At 39.1% G+C, this 19,681-nt stretch overlaps 1 protein-coding gene across 1 annotated transcript; it reads right to left on the bottom strand.

The window, feature by feature from the left end:
• Positions 1–571: 571 nt before the first annotated feature.
• CDK7 (cyclin-dependent kinase 7) lies at positions 572–19,530 on the bottom strand (the record flags this gene model as incomplete). The annotated part of the gene is made up of 10 exons (XM_010287156.1): positions 572–622; positions 3,430–3,574; positions 5,294–5,443; positions 11,177–11,263; positions 12,052–12,151; positions 13,193–13,311; positions 14,501–14,611; positions 15,882–15,950; positions 17,560–17,627; positions 19,497–19,530. Coding segments are annotated over 10 exons (909 nt in total), but the record flags the coding sequence as incomplete, so codon positions are not given.
• Positions 19,531–19,681: the final 151 nt, after the last annotated feature.

The raw sequence follows: 19,681 nt of genomic DNA, 5'->3' as shown, positions 1-19,681 counted from the left end.
AATCTATGCATCATATTATTTTCAATATAGTGAATGTGTCCTTGGAAAGTCTTAATGCATGACAGCCGAGAGAGCACATGCAAACTCATTTGTTATTACATTGGCATATTAAGTGGAACAAAAAAAAGCATCCTGCTCTTCCCTTACAATGATACAGTTTTTCCAACATTTATTATAGGGGTGGCAGACAATCATCTATACATCTAAGTTCCGGGTGATAGGGTTGCATTTGCTGTTTTCCTACTTAGGGTTTGCATCTATACAGGATAGCACATAATTCAGCATAAAGGTTCTGCAAAATTAGTCTGTGTAAATCTGTAGCCAGCAAGCAGTTTTGACAGTAACTACTTCGAAGCATGAGTCAAAGTAATGAGACAGCAAACGAGAGAAAGGAATCTTCTTGTTTTGCTTGAAAAAGTATTTTTATTCAGAAAAAGAAGTAGGGTTAATGAAACCTCAGTTTCAGTAAGGACGTATTAAATTCACATTTTACATACAAAAATATTACAATAACCATCCAGTGACTGTTAACAGCATTTTTTCAATGGTTGGGACTTGAGCCATTTTCACTCATTTTCATCCATCATCCACAGCAATCAAAAAATCAATTTTTTTGGTAATCCTGAAAAGTGTAAATCACATCGTTACCAAAGTAAAGGGGTTCAAGCCCCCTCCTCAAGGTTTTAGTCTTCATTTTACACTATTCTTGAGATACTTCTACTTTGAGCTGGTTAATGCTGTTTGCTGCAGCAGCAAGCATGATGATTTTTTCCAATAAATCTATGAAAGAGTACTATAATCAAAGCTCACTTGAATCAGTATGTATACTCCAAATGAGTCCCAAATTCTGTAACTGTTAATTGCATTTGGGATACATGTTAAGTATTTCTCTTTGTTAGTACAAAAAGCCAGTTAATTCTACTTTTAAACCTAAGAAAGGCAAGCTATTCCAAAGCATAACTCTGCCCCACCACACATACACTCTTAATGATTGCTTTTTACATGCTGTCACTACCCAGCAATAAACTGTCTGCAGGAACTAATTTAAGCCCTTTTAGTCTCTGCCTCATTCTTTAACCATGTCTTTGTTAGAATCAGAAAAGTACTGCTAGCTCATCATGTGTACAGCTGATACTATTCCAGATCTTGTCCTCTCAGTTCTTCATATGCTACTTATTTATAATGTAGGTAGAATAAACTATAGTTCCCTTCTGGGATGGATATGAAGCTTCCTATGGAAGGATCCAACCATTTTGCCTGCCCTACAGGCAGAGGTCTCCTCTAAGATACACTGACATTGAATCACACCCATGAACTTCAAACAAATGTCCAAACAATACAAATTCTTAACCTTAGATATGAATAGAATGGTCTTTTTTTCCAAACCAGTGTAGAATAGCTCTGAGATGAGACAGATTCCCTATATTGCATTAACTCAGGAAAAAGTTCAATGCTTCATCTTTTATACTGTTTTGCAAACTTGTGGCTCCATGGAAATGCAGTTTAATGCGACTAGAAATTGGTGTCCTGGGAAAGGAGTGCTCTTTTGATTAAGTGTTTGCCAGAGTAGCGAAGATGGACAATGATGTCATCATAGCATCAGTGTCTCCACATACCTCACTGATCAGAAGTAAGTGGTATCAATATCTAGAAATGATGCATGCTTAATACTTTTCACAGGCAGTCACCCATCTAGTGACAGTTTTCCCCTGACAATAAAAAGGCTGTTTTTTTGAGAAGTACAGCTGCTGCACATTTAAGTTTGGTGAACACACCCCATAGGCGTTTGTTCTTGTGGAAGAGCAGCACTTATGGGGATGGCATAAATTCTTTCTTCTGGCAGCCAGCCCCTAGTGCCAACATTTTATGACAGTACCCATCAGTAATCAGTTAGTCTATTCTGCTAAGCTCCAGAATGCTACCTCAAGAGGGCTTGAAAGAAAGAAAACATACTGTGCAAGATGCAAGCACAGGCCAGCCCAAAAATTTCAGGTGATGCAACTTATTTCTTTGAAATACTTTTGCACATGTCCACCCTCAATAGCAATAAAACTTGAAGCACATGTTTCTATTTAAACAAAGACAGCAGGATTGTTCTTCCAAACCAGTAGTTGGATTTTAACTTTAGATAATGCCATGTAAAGATGTCAAATGAAATCCAGGGTAGCAGATTTGCTAGCTCTAACATTGGCTCCCCTTTAATGTTGGTTGGCACTAGAAGGATCTACCTTTGAGACTCTCAGGTTCTGTCAGCCCAGCTAAGACAGTAACAGAGCATAATGGATTTTCTGATACGCTTCAAGAAGCGCTTAGTGGAAATGATTCTGCTTTTTATACTGATATTCAAATGTCTCAAAAAGTAATGTTGACATCCTAAATGCCTTCGTTATAGCCAATATCAAAACTCCTGGCTTTTAACACACAAGTCTTATATCCTCTTGAAGATGAGACTTTTGGAAAGACATTAAAGCAATTAGTGTTCTAGCTTGATACAGCTCTGGAAACTCTGCTCATTGTCAAATGCAAGATTTCAAATGGTTAAGTCACAGAACTCAAGGAAGCATTTCTTCCTCTTTCCCATCCTTTAGTTAACAGGCTTATTTTAGGGCATGTACTCCAAAACACTAACCACAGATACTCACATGGTGTTGCAAAAGGAGCTAAAAAGCTTTATTTAATTATGTAAGCTATGGCAACCTGACAAGAGCCCACATGTCAGTTGACCCATGGTATTGTGGTCAGAGAGTATGCAAAGAGTCAACTGATTAATTTTTTCTTTGAGATTAGAATCTTAAACTAGTGAATTAAAACATTTTACTTTTAAAAGCCTCACAGAAATGTGCTCTGGTCTAATGTTAAGGAACATTAAGCAATCTTAACAGTTAACCTGCTTAGTTTAAGAGAGAGAGAACAGAAGTCTCCCTTCTGAACCCAATTTACATTCTCTAGTCTGTCATCTGAAAGATGACATGCTATGTTTATTTCTCCCTCCTCACTATTTTTTTTGGTTTTGTTTTAAGTGATGTAAAGTTATGTTACTTCTGCCTCAGTAAGATGTCTCAGAACAAAATAAAGGGCCTCATAATAACCTGTAATTTACCACACTCCATTACAGAAGTTAATGTAAAATTAAGATAGTAGATATTAGATAGATATTTCTAATTAGATATTAGATATTTCTTCTAAGAAATAGATTCATAATAGTCACAAAAGAGCCCTTTTTTGTACCAGTTCTCTTGGAACACAGAACTAAGTAATTCTTACCCTAAAGCATTTATCCTAAAACATAAATCATTAAAGGGCTTCAGCTGGAGCTGGTGCCTAGGGATGTAGTACATTCAGAAAGTTTTTGTTCTGAAACAATGGAAGTATCACATTCTCTGAGCATGTAGCTCCTGTTTTAAAACGTATAAAATATTAAGAAGTTACCTTGATCTACTCCTTCGGTTCTTCTTTTTAAATGTAGAAGTGCATTTTGTTGCTCCCTTACAGCTTCTGCTGGACAGTTGGGTCTTGGTAGCTGATTTCCTGGAGTGGGTCCTGGTCGGTTACTGAAATACTTCTGTTTCAATGCCTTAATGATAATGGAAGAAAAATCACCAAGTAATTAGTATAAAGTGTCAGAACACAATCTATGAAGAGGTTATAATGAAATAAAGCACTTGCAATTGTGACTTCAAAACTACTTGGGCACTTTTTATACTAGAAGGTGGCCTTGGGGCAAATCAAGATTTTGTGTTCTCAATAAGTACCACAGCATTTCGATTTGCAAGCCAAGAGATAATTGCATACTGCTATTTTCAACTAGTGCTCAGATATCCTAACAAAACTCTAGACTATACTGCAGGAATTCTTGCACAAACAGCAAGTTTCTAGCTCTGAAGAGCTTATATTCTGAATAGACAGATGAGATGAGAGGATACAGAAGAAAGTATGAATGAAGAAAGATTAAAAGAATGTATCGAAAGTTTTGGTCAGATCCAGGACCTGGACACCATCTATTTTGTTAGCTTTTACGATAGATAGATAGATAGATAGATCTTCCAGAATTTCAACTGTGCTGTTTCTACTATGTAAACTGTGAGAAAAATGTAGTCAGAATTAGAGCAGAAGACAAACAGAAGTGAGCAGCATTAATTTCATGTATTTTAATGAATGAACTATTTTAAGTTTTAGGAATTCCACAGCTTCCATAAACTGTGCTTAAGGACAAGAGGCTAAGCTGTCTCTTAGATAATCATTACATTCTTGCTTATGTCAGTTACATGGTATTCAATACCAGCTATAAATCAAGCCAATACAGCAAGTGCAAGTTGTTTCCCGCCTTAAACTGTGGCTTTGTCAATAAAAACGCTACCCTAGAAAAATCATATATATTTAGTATTCAAGACACCATCCTACAATATGACCTGTAAAATTACTTCATACCCATGAACTAGTACAGAGAGTGTCTCAAGCATAGCAGAATTAATTATCTGGAAACTTATATTGAAAGTTCTTAAAGATGGTGACCAAAAAAACCCTGAATGTGCTCTGAAAAAGTCTTCTAGTAGAAAGATAATGTAACATATGTACTAGTCTCCTGGATTGGGATCTGCCTTGTCTAACAAGCAATGAGGGAGTCTTGGCCTTAAGGGGACAAGTCTGTCTCTTTGCATGCTTCCCTAACAGTGTAAGGTGACAGAAATACAGTTTTGAAACTTTCAACTGCTGTATCTTCTTCATAGCAGAAATCAATATTCTGAACTAGAACATTCTGCAAGATTTTCATTCAAAGTCCATTATTTCTCTCCATCAAGGAGTAGTGAAATTGAGATCAGTTTTACCAAAGTAGAATGGAAAAGGATATTCAGATCAGAATGCTGGTTTAAATCACCACATAATTTCATGTTAAAAAAAGAATCAAAAAAGTTTAATCAAATTGAGGACAAGACTACATGAATTAAGGATGAAAACCTTTCAAAACCAGGGAGTGAGATTGGCTGTGTTAAAACTTAAGTTTCAAGTTTTAGGTGACTGAATGTTGAATGTCAAATACTGACTGTCTGAAAGCCATGACTCATACCCCTTTTAGCTGTCAACCTTTGCTCTACATTGGGAATGGAGATGATCAATCAGCATTATTCATGCCTTTCAGAGCTCTCTACAAAACACCAGAAATACGTTTCTAGTATTTCATAGACAGAGCTATATGACATTTCATTTCAAACATGGCTTACTGGCTTCAAAGCACGTTTATCTGATATTAACAGTAGGTTAATGAACATTAGGACATAATGCAAGTGTACTATACCTGAGTAGCTGTAATCCTAGTACAAGGATTAAATGTGAATAAACCTTGCAGAAGATTGAGCAAATCATCACCAGCTGCACTGAAGATATGTTGAAGTGGCATTCCAGGGAAAGACTTAAATGTGACATAATCTGGAAGACTCATCATCCCCTACAAAGACAAACATGGCATGTATGTTTTTCAAGTTAGACAATGTTCAGCCTTTCACAGAAAGGGAACTTCATATGGCCGTCTTTCAGTAGAATCAAATTATCTTTCGGAAGACCCTGATAATACTTGGTCACTGAAATGATTTATGTAGGACTAGTAGGTCATAAAGACTTACTTTTTCTTTAAATATAGTTACAGTTGTTTCACACTTTTCCTTTCCAAGTAATTTGTTCTTCCTTTGTGCTTTAGTGGTGACCAGTACAAAAGGAAAAACTGCTTACAAAGAAAGGAAGTATGAAAGAACTTTAGAGTGGCTACAGACAAATGAACTAAAACTTTCTTCTTTTAGTAACTGACATGGTGGAAGAGACAAGATTCACCAGAGAGCCAGTCTGCATTTTCTCCAAGTTACACTGGCCTCCTCCTCAAAGTTAGCTAATCATCATGAGTGTTTTGAGCTACTTTTACTTTTGCAATGCACAACTGATAAACATTATATTTAGGAAGTAGGGGGAGGGAAGGAAAATAGGCTAAACGTTTAAATAACAGATGAATTGTGTACTTTTTTCTCCTGTAGGTGTAACTTGAATGAGATTGATTTCATATCATAGAAATGATCTTTTTACAGATAATTATCCAAGCATAGTATTTTAAGTATTTTAAACATCTAGTCATCACACTTCGGTAAGTTTATCCAAGCAAAATAAAATACTAAAACTGAAGTGAAAAATGTGCTCAATCAGTTATAATCTTGACAGTAAAGTTTTCAATTCTTGAAAGGCATGGGCTTGCAAATTAATCTGGAAATACATCATCTTGTCATGCTAACAAGACTCCTATTCTCTTTTTTCCCCCACCTATATCTTAACTCTTCCTCTTCAAAGAAAGCAGAAATGTAATTAAAAAAAAAATCTCCATGCGTTTCATTTAGAATCTCAGAACAACAACAAAATTGTGCAGGGCTAGCACTGCCTTTTATTTCTGCATATGGCTACAGTCCATTTGGTGATCATGCACCACTTCAGGTAGCATTCGAGCACCATTCACACAAAGGAAATGCAGCACAGAGGGAGAGCAGAAGTGGGATGTGGTAACTGGATAGCAAGTCCAGAGAGCAATTCCACAACTCAACTACAGAAGAGGATCGTCTGATCAGGCAATTCAGGACCCCCCTACCCATCAGCTGGTCCAAGTGGGTCATCAGAAGCCATGCTCCACCTCCTATCAGCCTGCCTGATAACCATGGTTATGTAGGTCACTGTGCACCCTGACATTAGCCCAGTATTAGCGAATTACTGGATTTACTGTCATCTCAACCCAGATAATGACACTACTGATTTGTATTTGTTACTGCACCATTATTCTCGGATAAACCGTTTATCCCTAAAGCTGTTGGTCTGGTGTCTGTTACCATACCCTGTACCTGTACCTGTAACTTGGCTGGGTCACCTCTGCTGTCAGAAGTGGCATATGGTACACAGCATTGTTACCTGCCCCAACCCTGTAGTGGCTGCCCTATTTGGTTGTTTTGCCCCACCCAAAACCACCAGATTCTCTGATGAAGGGAAGTGCCTGCTCCCTTTCCCTAGCTCCTTTAGAGAAATTCAGAAAGACAAAAACATGAAGGGGAAGTTACTCTGCCTATTCCTCTTTGCTCATTGTCTCAGAAATACTGAGCACCATTTGAACGCAGCCAAAGCCAGAGCTCTCACCTTACAAAAAGGATGAGCTCAAGCCCAGCTGGACACTTGGCCTGCATTTGGAGACATGACTCTCGCCACGGCCTGTATTAAAAGTGTGCAGGATTTCATGAAGACAGAGCGGCTTGTGGTCCCCCTGCTGGCACCACTTGCCCAGGAAAAACACAACCAGCAGCTGCAAGCTACAGAAAAGGGAGCTTCTGCAACAAAAATACATAAAGCTTTATATATTGACCAAGGCAACTGGCAAGAAAATATTTGGTCTGATTTGGATTCACATGATGATATATCAAATTCTTGAAGCCCAACCTGACTTAGGAATCCCATCAGTTATTGAACCTGAGTACAATGCTAATTGGAGGCATTGCAAGTATCTCTACAATCCCCTTCACAAACATACACCTAGCCAAATTAAGCAAGCACTATTGCAGATCTGTTACTGTGGCTTACTTAGCCTGGCTTGCAAATATAACAGGGGGACACCATCCAGATTTCAGAATTGGAAGCCCAGACCCTAACTTTAGGCTCTGGAACCTGCCTAGAAATTCCACCAGGAAATACAGATTCTGTCTTTTGGGCATTAACAGCTTATGTTCAAAGAGAAGTGCACCAAGATGACTGAGGAGCCTGGCTATTCCCTGGCCAATCCCACAGATTTAGAATTGAGCATAGCTAGGTTGTTTATGAATCATGCTTTAGATGTAGGCCCTGTGGCAGAATGAAAATCTATCATCATCCCACTGAGATGCGGTGGTGCCTACTAGTCAAAAAGGGTCCACTCATAGGACATTTCATGCCAATACGCACTAGCCTTACAGGTGCACCACTCAGCCCCACACAGTCCCTATTACAAAAGATAGTTTCTGCTGTGCTCGTTCTGTGATCTTCCCATCTCCCTAAAGATGCAGCTGCTGTTACCACCAAACCCTGTTGTGCCTCTATAAGTTAAAAAACCCTACACTTCTGTGAAAGGGACCTGACCCAAAGCACCTTGAAACGGGGAAAGCCTGTTCAGCCCTGGGCATTCCCAAACATGCAATACACAGAGTCCCACCATCAGTGTCACTGGCTCTTGCCCACACCCTCCACTGTGTTGCACATTTTCCCACTGGAGATAAAGGCCCAAGTACTCCTCCTGCCATTCCGTCAGCTGGAGCCTGGAAGCTCCAGCCTTGCATTACCCAAACTTATGAGTAAGTCCAATTAGCACTACAGGACACTGGTTAGAAGCCCCCAGTCCCTCTGATGTGCTATGGAGGGTGCAGCTTATATGAACTTCTCTTGCCTCCAGAATACCAATGACATTCTCCTGGGCAGACCTACACATCAATCTGTTGCACAAGATATGTCCCTCTTAATTTCAGCCCAGGAAGAACACTAGAATCTTTCTATTCCTCTCTGTAAATGCCAGGGTCCTGCACAGAACGTATGAGTCTACTTGTGCGCTGGTACCAAAAGTATTCCTGAAATCACCTTGCAATTTGTTTTATCTTTATCTACTCCCTGCTCCAAACACAACCTCCAGAGATTTTAGGCACTTTTTATAAATTACAGCATGCCCATGTCCCTGGTTTTAGCCAGCTAGTCCATCCTCTGTATTCCTTGCTGCCAAACATTTCACCTGGGACTGGAATACAAGTCATCAACAGGCCTTAACCCTTCTCCTAAAAAGTATTCAACAGTAAGAATATTTAGGACCCCTTGCTCCTACCGGCAGATTTGAACTTGGGTTCCAGTACAGCAGAAATAGTGGCTGGTGAGGACTGTTCCAGGAAAGACATTCCAAGGAACCAACCCCTAAAACAATCCATTTTGGTAGCAAGGGGTGTCAAGATGCACAAGCCTTGATTGTGAATGGCAGCATGCTTTACTTGCCACTTTCCTTGCCTTTTCTGACATTGACAAACTGCTTGGGGATTGTCCCCTTACACTTAGGGTTTTACATCCTATTCTTCATTATGTCCTTCACAACATTCCTTTCCCTGAAGGACAAACTCAATCCATTGCCACTCAACATTAGGTTCTTGGTATCCCTGTCATCACTGATGAAGCAGAGGGGTGGAAGTGGTAATGGAAACTGACACCCATGAGCTGACAGCAGCCCAGTAGTAGCAGATGAAACCCTACCGCAAACCTTCAGCTTGGAATGCTGAACCACCATGGTAGCTCATGGGTTGCATGAGCACTGGAGATATCCCACTGTTAAAGGTTTAGCCCAGGTTGCAGCACACTGTGGAATATGTCTTCAAATGTAGTAAACTGAATGTATTCAAATTGGATTGACAAATGGGAAAAGCTGGTTTATGGAATCTCAGTACTTTGACACAGGTAGGAGGAAAACTGCCGAGCTCCCCAACATGAAATCCTTCTTTGATGCTATTATCTCCATAACCCAAGAGCAGATCATCAGTTAGCTGCGGGATAGTAAACAATTCAGATGGGAAATACCTCTGTACCAGTGAAGGGACCAACACATCAGTAGATCAACAATCTGTGTGTTGTATGCCTATGTTAACCCTTCTGTAGCATGATCCTTATATTTTCTCACTCTGTTCATATTGTACTCCTTTGGGCTAATGTTCTGATAGGTCTCTTAAGTGTAACATCATTCCTACATCTCCAAGTCCGTCTCCTGCTTCCCTTCCCAAACCCACCATATCATCCACACCCTTATTAGTACGAGTTTATCTCTGATTGAACAGTTTTTGCAACATGAAGACTTGCATCAACTATTGACACAGTCGAAGAAGCACAATAAACTTTAATAATCATGGTACCAGAGATCAAACAAATTCTATAAAGTGTTTTCAAAAAAAGACATGAAACACAGGTGGCAGAAATCCCTTTTAGGATGGCTTCCCACCATTAGGGGGATATGGAACACCCTACTACTTTACCTATTTATTATCCTTATTTTGAGTGGCTTCTTACTTGTTTTAGTTGTCATATTGAAGATTCGTCCTTGGCTTTTGGCCCACACTGTTCTGAGGGTTTTTTGGCACACCACCTTGTTGACCGTCTTGTCTCAATTTAACCCTTCATCATTCCATTACTAGATTCCTCTCCACACCTGACACTCCCAGTGAGGTGGGTAGTGTCAACATCAGTGTTGTCCTTATGCTGCAATGGCAAGACAACCACTTTGCCCCCACAGAGTCACATAAGCAAGGGCTGAAAATGTGGGGCTAGTATTGCCTTATTCTCCTCCATATGGTGACCACGTCTTATATGGCTATAGCTCCATTTGGTGATTGTGTACTACTCAAGGTAGCATCTGAGCACCATTCACACAATGGAAATGCAGCACAGAGGGAACAGAGGTGGGATGTGGTAACTGGTTAGCAAGTCCAGAGAGTGCTTCCACAACTCAACTACAAGAGAGGACAGATTCATCAGGGAATTCAGGACTTCTCATCATGCCTTGCTTCCTGTTAGTCTGTCTGATAACCATGATTAGGCAGGTCATTGTGTGCCCTGACAGTAAGTTTGGTCTGTCATTTCTGAATTACTGAATTGACGGTCATCTCAGAGATAATTGTACTATTAATTTGTATTTGTTACAGTACAGTTGCTGTGAGATAAATTGTTCATCCCTAAAGCTATTGGTCTGGTGTTGCTTACTGTATCCCAAAAACTAACTTATCCAGGCCAATTTAAGTCTTTAGAAATTGTTCCTACTTCTGAAAGTGATTAAAGCCTTTCAGGTCAAAGCAGACTAATTAGTCAAGCATCTCAAGAACACAAAACAACAACCATAATTTCACACCAACAGCCATGGGAAACTGGATGCACACAAAAAGGAAACCAAGAAGTTTCATTACTTTTGCTTAATGCTAACATTGCTATATTGATTGGAGATTTGCCAAGAGAAACAATAAATCTCAGCTGCTTACCCTCTGCTTTGTGAGATCAGGCAGCTGCCTTCTGAAAATCTACTCAAGTATTATGGTATACCCTTTGATTTAATTTTAAAAGCTAAAAATATAGAGTATCGAGTAAAACTAATATCAGTCTGTTAAACAAAAGGACTCACAGGCCACTGTTCTTCTGTTGGAGTGCCCAATGTTTCAAATATCCTTGTCAACTGGTCAAGATCAGAGTCTCCAGGCAAAAAAGGAACCTGGAAGAAGGCAACAGCATCTGATTGAATTAACTTCTGAACTTCAATTCTAAAGAGGAACTTTGAGCTATGCCTGATAATTGCAGGGCAAAACATCTTTGTATACCAGCTACCCAAAGAGGTACACTAAATAGCTAAGGCTTTGTAGTACAAACACATTCTGAATCATAGAATGGTATGGGTTGGAAGGGACCTTTAAAGGCCATCTAGTCCAGTGCCCCTGCAATGAGGGTCAAACATTGGAACAGGCTGCCCAGGGAGGTGGAGGAGTCAGCATCACTGGAAGTATTCAAAAAACATGTGGACGTTGCACTTCAAGACATGGTTTAGTAGGCATGGTGGTGTTGGGTTGATGATCTTAAAGGTCTTTTCCAACCTCAATGATTCTGTGATTCTCAAGGTTTCTTGCAATCCAGGCTTTGATATCACTGACTTGATGGTAGAGCTAAACATAAGATTAAGCCACCACATTAATATAAAATAGCTAAACACAAGAAAGGAAAGATTTTACACATCAGTTACCAGTTGCTCAGTAGCTTTAAAGCCTGTTCGTCACAGAGATCTCTCCATCACCTGCTCCCTGAAGTTAGGACTTATATATATAAAAAACATTTAAAGTGAACTGTAACAGTTGACTTACAGTTAGCAAGCTTTTTTCTCCCTCTTTTTGCTTTCCTAAATAGCCTAACTGCCTTCCTCTGCTGCTGTTAGCAGGACAGAGGAAGCCCACATACCAAGTTGTAATGCACTGAAAAGCAAATACCAAATGCTTATATTTGAAGACTTACCCTGAGGAGTAATTCAGCTAAAATACAACCAACAGCCCACATATCAACACCAATGCCATACATTCTAGCACCAAACAACAGCTCTGGGGCTCGGTACCACCTGAAAAGAAAATACATTTTGAGAAAAATCACCTGTCTTTGCTCATGTCAAGTGCTGTATATTGTAGCAATGCAAGAACTACAAAGAGGATACTGCTCCTGCCTATATATTTTGCAGACACTCCACCCTGCAAAATATTTTGTTTAAGAAAGACTGAATAAAATTGTGCATTCCTCACCATGGGGTCACACAAATTGACTACAGTTTCAATGGAGCTGATTAACAAGCAACAGAATTGCAAATGTGCAAACAAAAAAGTATTTAACAGGCAGGTTTGTATGTTATAAACCATAATTTTCTTTAAACTTTATGTTGAAGAACTGACAAAGAATTCCTTCCAGCTTCCAAAAATCTCCATACCAACAGACCTATTGAGAGACTAGTTTTTACGCAAAATGAACCCTGACAGCAGTTGTTTAAAACAGCTGTTTCCACTGCCTAAGAACAATCAAGTTTAAATGCAGCATGTATCACATCATTGCATTGAAACTGCTGGATCATTTCTGCCTTTTGAATAAAGGTGCTAAAAAACAAACCAGCTTTGCCTGAGTAGTTTTAGCATTGCAGCAAACAAAATGAAATACCTTGCGTATTCTGCAGTCTGGCTTTTGAAAGCATATCTTAAATAAGCGGGCCATAAAACCCATTAATAAATATTTTAATTGGCTCAAGCTTTTGTCTTATAATAGGTAATATGACTAGCTATAAAAAAAAGATTCTAGGTCTCATAATTAACAGAAAGTAACAGCTGTCTTGCTCTGAAAGCCAGACTTATAGGCAGATACATATTACTTCCATGCATTTCAAAAGAGTATCATATGCCAGAACAACCTCCATGGATGCATATTCTAGCAGTTTTTACGGACACTCTTCTAAACAATGCCTTTTTTGTGTTTTCTTTATGAGGCTTTTGCCACTACAGCCATATTACATAAGCTAGATGCCAATCTTTGAGCACATTGATTTGACATGACACATTTCAAGAAACACTGCAAAGCAGCTACACAATCACTATGTAAGAAACAAAACAGAATGCCTTACCTTGTAACTACCTGGTGTGTATAAACTCTATTTGGGCTTCCAAAAGATTTTGCCAAGCCAAAGTCAGCCAATTTTAAAACCCCATTTTCATCTAACAACAAATTATTGGGTTTAAGATCCTGTCAGTACAGAAAGCAAAGAATGAATTTTGTCAGTGCTGACAAAAACAGTTGTATAATGAATCTCCTGGCAGGTGTGCCGTAACAGTATTCTAAAAAGGCAGGCTTTTGATTCTATCGTAAGTCTACATTGTGAGGAAAAAATGAAAAAAGGAAAAAAAGTATTTCATCATACATGAAAATCATAGTGAATTACACCTATCTGAATATTACCAAAAAACCAACCTGCCTCTTGATGTGTTTTAGTTGTGCTGCAGGAACAGTTCTGTCTTAACTGCATAGCTGCCACATGAATAATAAAAAGATCTTTCAAATGTTTCAAGTAACTGTAGAAATCATGGAAGCGATACAGTTTAATACAGTAACAGTGTGTTGTGGATTGACCTCTGGCCAGCAGCAAAGGACCCACACAGCCATGTGCTCACTGTGTTCTCATCCCACCCACCACACTCAGCAGGATAGGGGAGAGAACAAGAGTAAAAGTAAGAAAACTCTGGGAGCAATATACAAGCAGTTTAACAGGTGGAAGAGAGGAAAAAACCCAAATAAGCAATGCAATGGAAATAATTCACCACGTTCCACAAGCAGACTGATGCTCAGTCTCTGAGCAACAGCCACCTTGGAAGCCAAAAAAACCCCTCCTTCCTCTACCCCAGTATTTATCACTGAGCATGATGTTATATGGCACGCAACAGCCCTCTGGCCAGCTTGGGTCAGCTGTCCCACCTGTGTCCCCTCCCAACTTCTTGCCCAACCCCAGCCTACTGACTGGGGTGAGGGCAGAGTGGGGGGGGAGGTGCGGAAAAAGCCCTGACAGTGCCCTAGTACTGTTCAGAAACAGCCAAAACCCTTGGTGTGTTATCAAAACTGTTTTAGCCACAAATCCAACACATGGCACCATATGGGCTATTGTGAAGGAAGTTAAATCCTTCCCAGCTAGACCCAGTTCACAGTGCTAATCAAAGTCACATGTAACTTGAGACACTTTTATAGAATCTCTCTAAATAACTGCATCAGTAATTCTTAACATTTCTGGTACTGCTATTGTCTCTCCAAAACAGGTAGCATGAATGCTTACAGACTAAGAAAATCTGAACTTTAAAACTATCTTCATTAGACTTTAGACTCAAATTATACCAAACGTGACTTTTGTTACAGCATAAAGGCTGTCAATTTAGCACATGCTTACCCTGTGTAGAATCCAGTGCTGATGTAAATATTCTAATCCTTGAAGTGTCATCAGCATATATGCCTTGATGTGAGATTGTGTCAACACAATACTAGTATCCTTTATAATAACCTGTAAAGTGTTAGATTGATAGTAAAGCTTACTATGTAAGATTAACTTACTTCCATTCTTTCAGCTCAAAAGTTATTTCATCTGTTAAGACAAAGTTCAAATTGGCAGTCACATATTCTCTCTCACTGTTCTCACCCATTTCCAGAAAACAGGTCTACTCTGGAGATCAGAAACTGAATTGGTGGGTTCAGATAGCCTGCACAAACTGCATAACCAACAAATGAGAAAATTGGTGGAAAACAGGAGTTTATTATTTTATCAGTTCCAGTTGATACCCAAACTTACATGACAAAGATGTACACATAAAAATGATAAATCTGTCAGTAAACTTGAAATTATGTTCCCACTTATTCCTTCTTTCTCTGTGCAGCCTACTCCTCTAATCTTTGTAAATGCAATGGTTTCCTCCTCTATTTCCAAGAAGACCATGAGGTATGGCCACTTAACTATATTTCAACAAATCTACTTTTGTTTTCTTCATTCTTTGATTTTTCACATTAAAATTCTATGTAAACATCCTGTTTGAAAGTATTTTCTATGTTACTCCCCCAAAATTGCTTGTGAATATTACTGTCCAGTTCAGCAATAGCCTTTCCTAAGCTTTAAGTTGTTTGAGACTTACAAAATAGCTAAGACAACACAAAATTTCATGTATGCAGCACATGCCCAATCACAACAGGCTGCAGTCCCAAACGGTGGCCTGAGTAATACCACAATTCCAAAACAAAGAATTTTGCATCAAGATATCTCACACAAAGACCTATGTAAGGACAAACTGACTTAATGTCTCGGAGAATGAAGCATCTGGAAGATGCTGATTTGCAAGTTACCTAGCATTGTTACATTCAAAAGAATGGTTCAGGTGCACGTGATTTTAGTACCAGCTCATCAGCTGGTATACTGTAGTATTACACGGTATCACACTTACTTGAACATGTTTGTTGATATTATGCTTAGCAGTTGCACTCTGAGATGCTGGTCTGTGACTGAGATTCTACTGGAGGCTCTGACTGGAGTCCCAGAAAACTGACATGGTAAACATGATCTGTTTCTTGAAGATCATGCTGACAAGTTTACTTTACTTCAAAAGTAAAGGCATTATCAGCTCAGAACTCACAAAAATTGTAAAATTATTCCAACTGCTTTAAGACATGACCTTAATGAACTGACATAATGAAAGTCACCTTTCTAACATGGGCAAATGTAAGACTGTTGAAGTAGCATTTTCAAACCATTTGAAGATACTGAAATAAAGTCTTTAAAATCTTACCTCAAGATCTGTTTCCATGAAATCAAACACCAAACTAATATTGGACTTGTGCCCAAATGCATCTAAAAGCTGTAAAACAAAACACATCATGATGAAGCACACTCTCATACTTCCAGTTTTACAAAATTCTGCACCATTGTAGCCTGCATGTAGATTTTCAGATTGCACTATTTAGAAACTCTAAATGCTAGGCTTATTAACCTTCTTTCAAAGACATTCTTAGGCATGTATTCATCTTCACAGCAAGCTTTCTAAGAGAAATAAAACTCTTTGGAGAATATCCAAATGGCCCTTTCTTAGCATGAAGCTGTGTAACAAAATCAGTTTTTAACTTGAGGTGACAAGTGTGATGCTGAGTAAGAACAACAGATCATCTAGCACCGTATTCTACCTTCATAATCAGGAGGGTACACTCTCCATGGTGTGGCTCATTCCTTACAGTCTCAGCATGACGACCATGTGAATTACGCAATTGCAGGATAGTCTTTGCATAGTTTGTAACAGCAGTGTCTGTGCTGATGCTCTGCCTCTGCAGGAACCATGGTAACAGGAGATACTATGCAGGTGAGCTTACAAGCTTGGCCACTTTTTCTAATTCATGCCCCTTACACTTCCAACATCCACAACAGTTTTATCAGGACTGCTAAGAGGGGTACAACCTGCTCATGGATCATAAATTTGTCTAATTCCTTTTTGAAGCGCTGATGCTATCTGCTCCTACAATACCTGTGGCAACAAATTCAAGAAGTTGACTACACACTGTGCAAAGTAGTACAATTTCCACACACACCCTTCCCCAACACAAGTATGTTTTAAACACATCTCTTATTTCTATCACTGTGAGATTTTGCAGATTATCTGCATGCACTTTACCTACCACCTCAGTTTTGCAGACTTCCCCACTCTCAGCCTTTTCCACTCTAGAATGAGTAATCCCAGACTTTATTTCATAAAGATACTCCATCCCTTTGACATTTTAGCTGTCTTTCTCTGCACATTCTCTAACGTTGATAGCTCAAGCAACCACTTTGAAAATAAGTTCACAAACAGAAGAGAACCATACTTCCACTCTGAAAAAGGTAAATAAAATATCTGGAAAATTCACATTTGGTCTAGTATTTATGGCAGGCTTTCAAATTATCACTATTAGCTGATTTTAAAATATCTTTAGCTCCAGCTGGGTATACATAGCGGAAGTCAACCTAAACGCAACTGAAAAGATACAGGTTTGAATCCTGCCAACAGAGGTTTTAGGTACCAGTGCTAGAACCTAACAAGCCACATGAATTCCACTTCACCACTGCTCACAAAAGCCTGCTTTTGGCTGTCACCAGTTCCACATGAATCAAACAATCAGGTAAATTCAGCACTGCACTCCTTTGGCAAGTCTATCAGAAGTAGGAAAAATCATGTAATCTAAATTTCCACAATTCTCCCTGCCATTAATATCCACATAGTCCCAGGCTAAAAAGTAAGAGGATTTCAAAAGAAACTATTTTGCCTTTGCTACCAAAATAGGTGTTTTGCTGTAACAGTTGTTTTACTGCCCATTTTGGGCTGGAAAAAATAGCTCCAATAAAGTAGCACCTCCATGACCCAACTAATTGGTTGGTTCAGTTTGAACCTGTACCACAAGTATTTGACGACTGATTCTGGAAGTAGCATTCATTTTACTTACACCAATAATATTTGGATGACTTAGCTCCTGTAACAATTTTATCTCCCTGAGGGCTGTCCTGTTGATTCCTATGTTGGGGGAAAAAAAAAAAAGGAAAAAAGATAAGAGAACAAGATTAAAAACGTTGGATTAAGGTCCAAAGAAACCTCTAATTTTGTTACTCACAGTCGATTTACTACTACAGACTACTGCCTCACCACTCAACGATTTGATAAACAAGTACATGGACATATATAAGTAGATTGTTGCAGAATGAAAGTGGACATACACTTTCTTCTACAGCAAATAAATTCTATACCACAGTAATCAGACTTAGGCTACAAAGCAACATGCTCTCCTTTTGGCAAGAAAGGGGAAGTTCTAGCAAAAGCCTAGGGGGAGGAAAAAAAAAAATTTGCCTTTTTCAGGGTATTGTAAGCTTTGGTTTTATTTTAAAGCAAAGCTACATCTTGCAAATATCAGTTCTTCAACATGTCTAATTTTCGGGGGCGGGGCACACTGACAGACCTCACGAATATATCTCTTTTCTTTTTGACAAAGCATTATTCGATGAGGCAAGGCACATACAACTTTCTATATTCACGCTGTGGCATAAAAGGTACAGTGGCCACAAGCTGCTCACCATTGCTTGAATCCTTTAATAGCCAGATTTTATTGAGGGTGAAAACAGTGCAGGGCGCAGTGCACTTTGGCAGTCACACTGTCTGTGCTGCACCAAACCATGATTCCTGCAGGGAAATCCTTCAAAAATGCTGGTATGTATGGCCTGTACGAAAATCGACTGGCAAGCAAATGCTGCTGTGGTATGTTATGCAGGAAGCTTCAGCTGCACATGAGCAGAAAAACAGTGTTCTCCCAAAACTTAGGATACGATTCAACACATAAGACTCTAGCAAAGGTTTGGGCAAAGGTACACAGATTACTTTACACTCTTGCTTTGCCCATTTTAATTACCTATTTTAGAATCAAGCCAATAATGGCTGCTTTTGGATGGACAAAGGCTTAGATTAAAAAAAAAAAGTACACCAGGTTATCAGATAGCACAGAGCCACCAGACATGATCACTATTTTTCATTACATCTTTGAACTATAGCTAGACATTGTACACGCCAAAAGTAACGTCTGTCCTTAAAGTACATTAGTCCACTGAAGGCCAGATGGATCACAACCCTATCACAGTCGGCTCAACTGTAGGACTCTGGTATGAGCTCTCAGTTTCTCTTTAAAAATTCTTCCCTTAGAATGGAATTGGAGAGTTGAGAGCAAAGATTCTTCACTACAAAGTTAGTAACTTGATGCAGGATCCCTGAAGGATGGCAGCCAAAGACAAAATTCTAGCCAAAGTTAGCCACACAGGCTGTAAGAGAAGGCCAGAACTGTTGGGTTTGTACGTGCAGTATCCATACCTAAAGGCATGTGGCTGGTCAGAGCACATGATCAAAAGACACTGCTCTATAGATCTGATTTCTCAACATGAAACAAACCCACACAAAGAGTTTTAAGACCTTGTTTTTATTAACTTCTGTCTCAGCATAAATCACAAAAATAGAACAAAGGAAATATCTGAAAAAGAGATAAATACTCTCACCTGTCTTAAATATTTAAGGCAGAGATGCATGAATACAAAAAGGTATTCCAAATTCAGTGCTGTAAAAATTATTATTGTACGCTATATTCATGTTTGTATTCCACTTTAATGAAGAAGCTAGCCAGTTACACACTCATATTTAGACATATACTATGCATGCAGATACCTCTGCTGCTTTTTTCTGTCCGTGCAGTTTGGGAAGCAGTCCTCTACTAAGCCTTACGCTAAAAAGAGTTGATCTCATTTTTCTCAGCCAAGTTATGGTGTGGGAAACTAGCGTACCAATTTACAAAAACAAAGCAAACAAAGCACAGCTTCTGCAGCATGAATTTGTTTTAAAACAACTCACCATCTTTAGCTTCTGATCGATGCCCCAGTTTAATCTGAAAAGAAACGTTTCATATTATATAAGGTTAAGCCATCTGCCCTGACAATAGGGGATACATTCTTTAGTATTACTCTAAGACAGAATGAGTTTCAGTACTATGAAGCACTTTACCAGGTAGGGTTGGGGTTGGTTCCACCATCCCCCCC

The sequence above is a fragment of the Phaethon lepturus genome, unplaced genomic scaffold, assembly GCF_000687285.1.
Source record: "Phaethon lepturus isolate BGI_N335 unplaced genomic scaffold, ASM68728v1 scaffold895, whole genome shotgun sequence".
Lineage (NCBI taxonomy): Eukaryota > Metazoa > Chordata > Aves > Phaethontiformes > Phaethontidae > Phaethon > Phaethon lepturus.
Note: the sequence above shows the minus strand (reverse complement) of the source record. Positions and strands in the feature narration are given on the sequence as shown.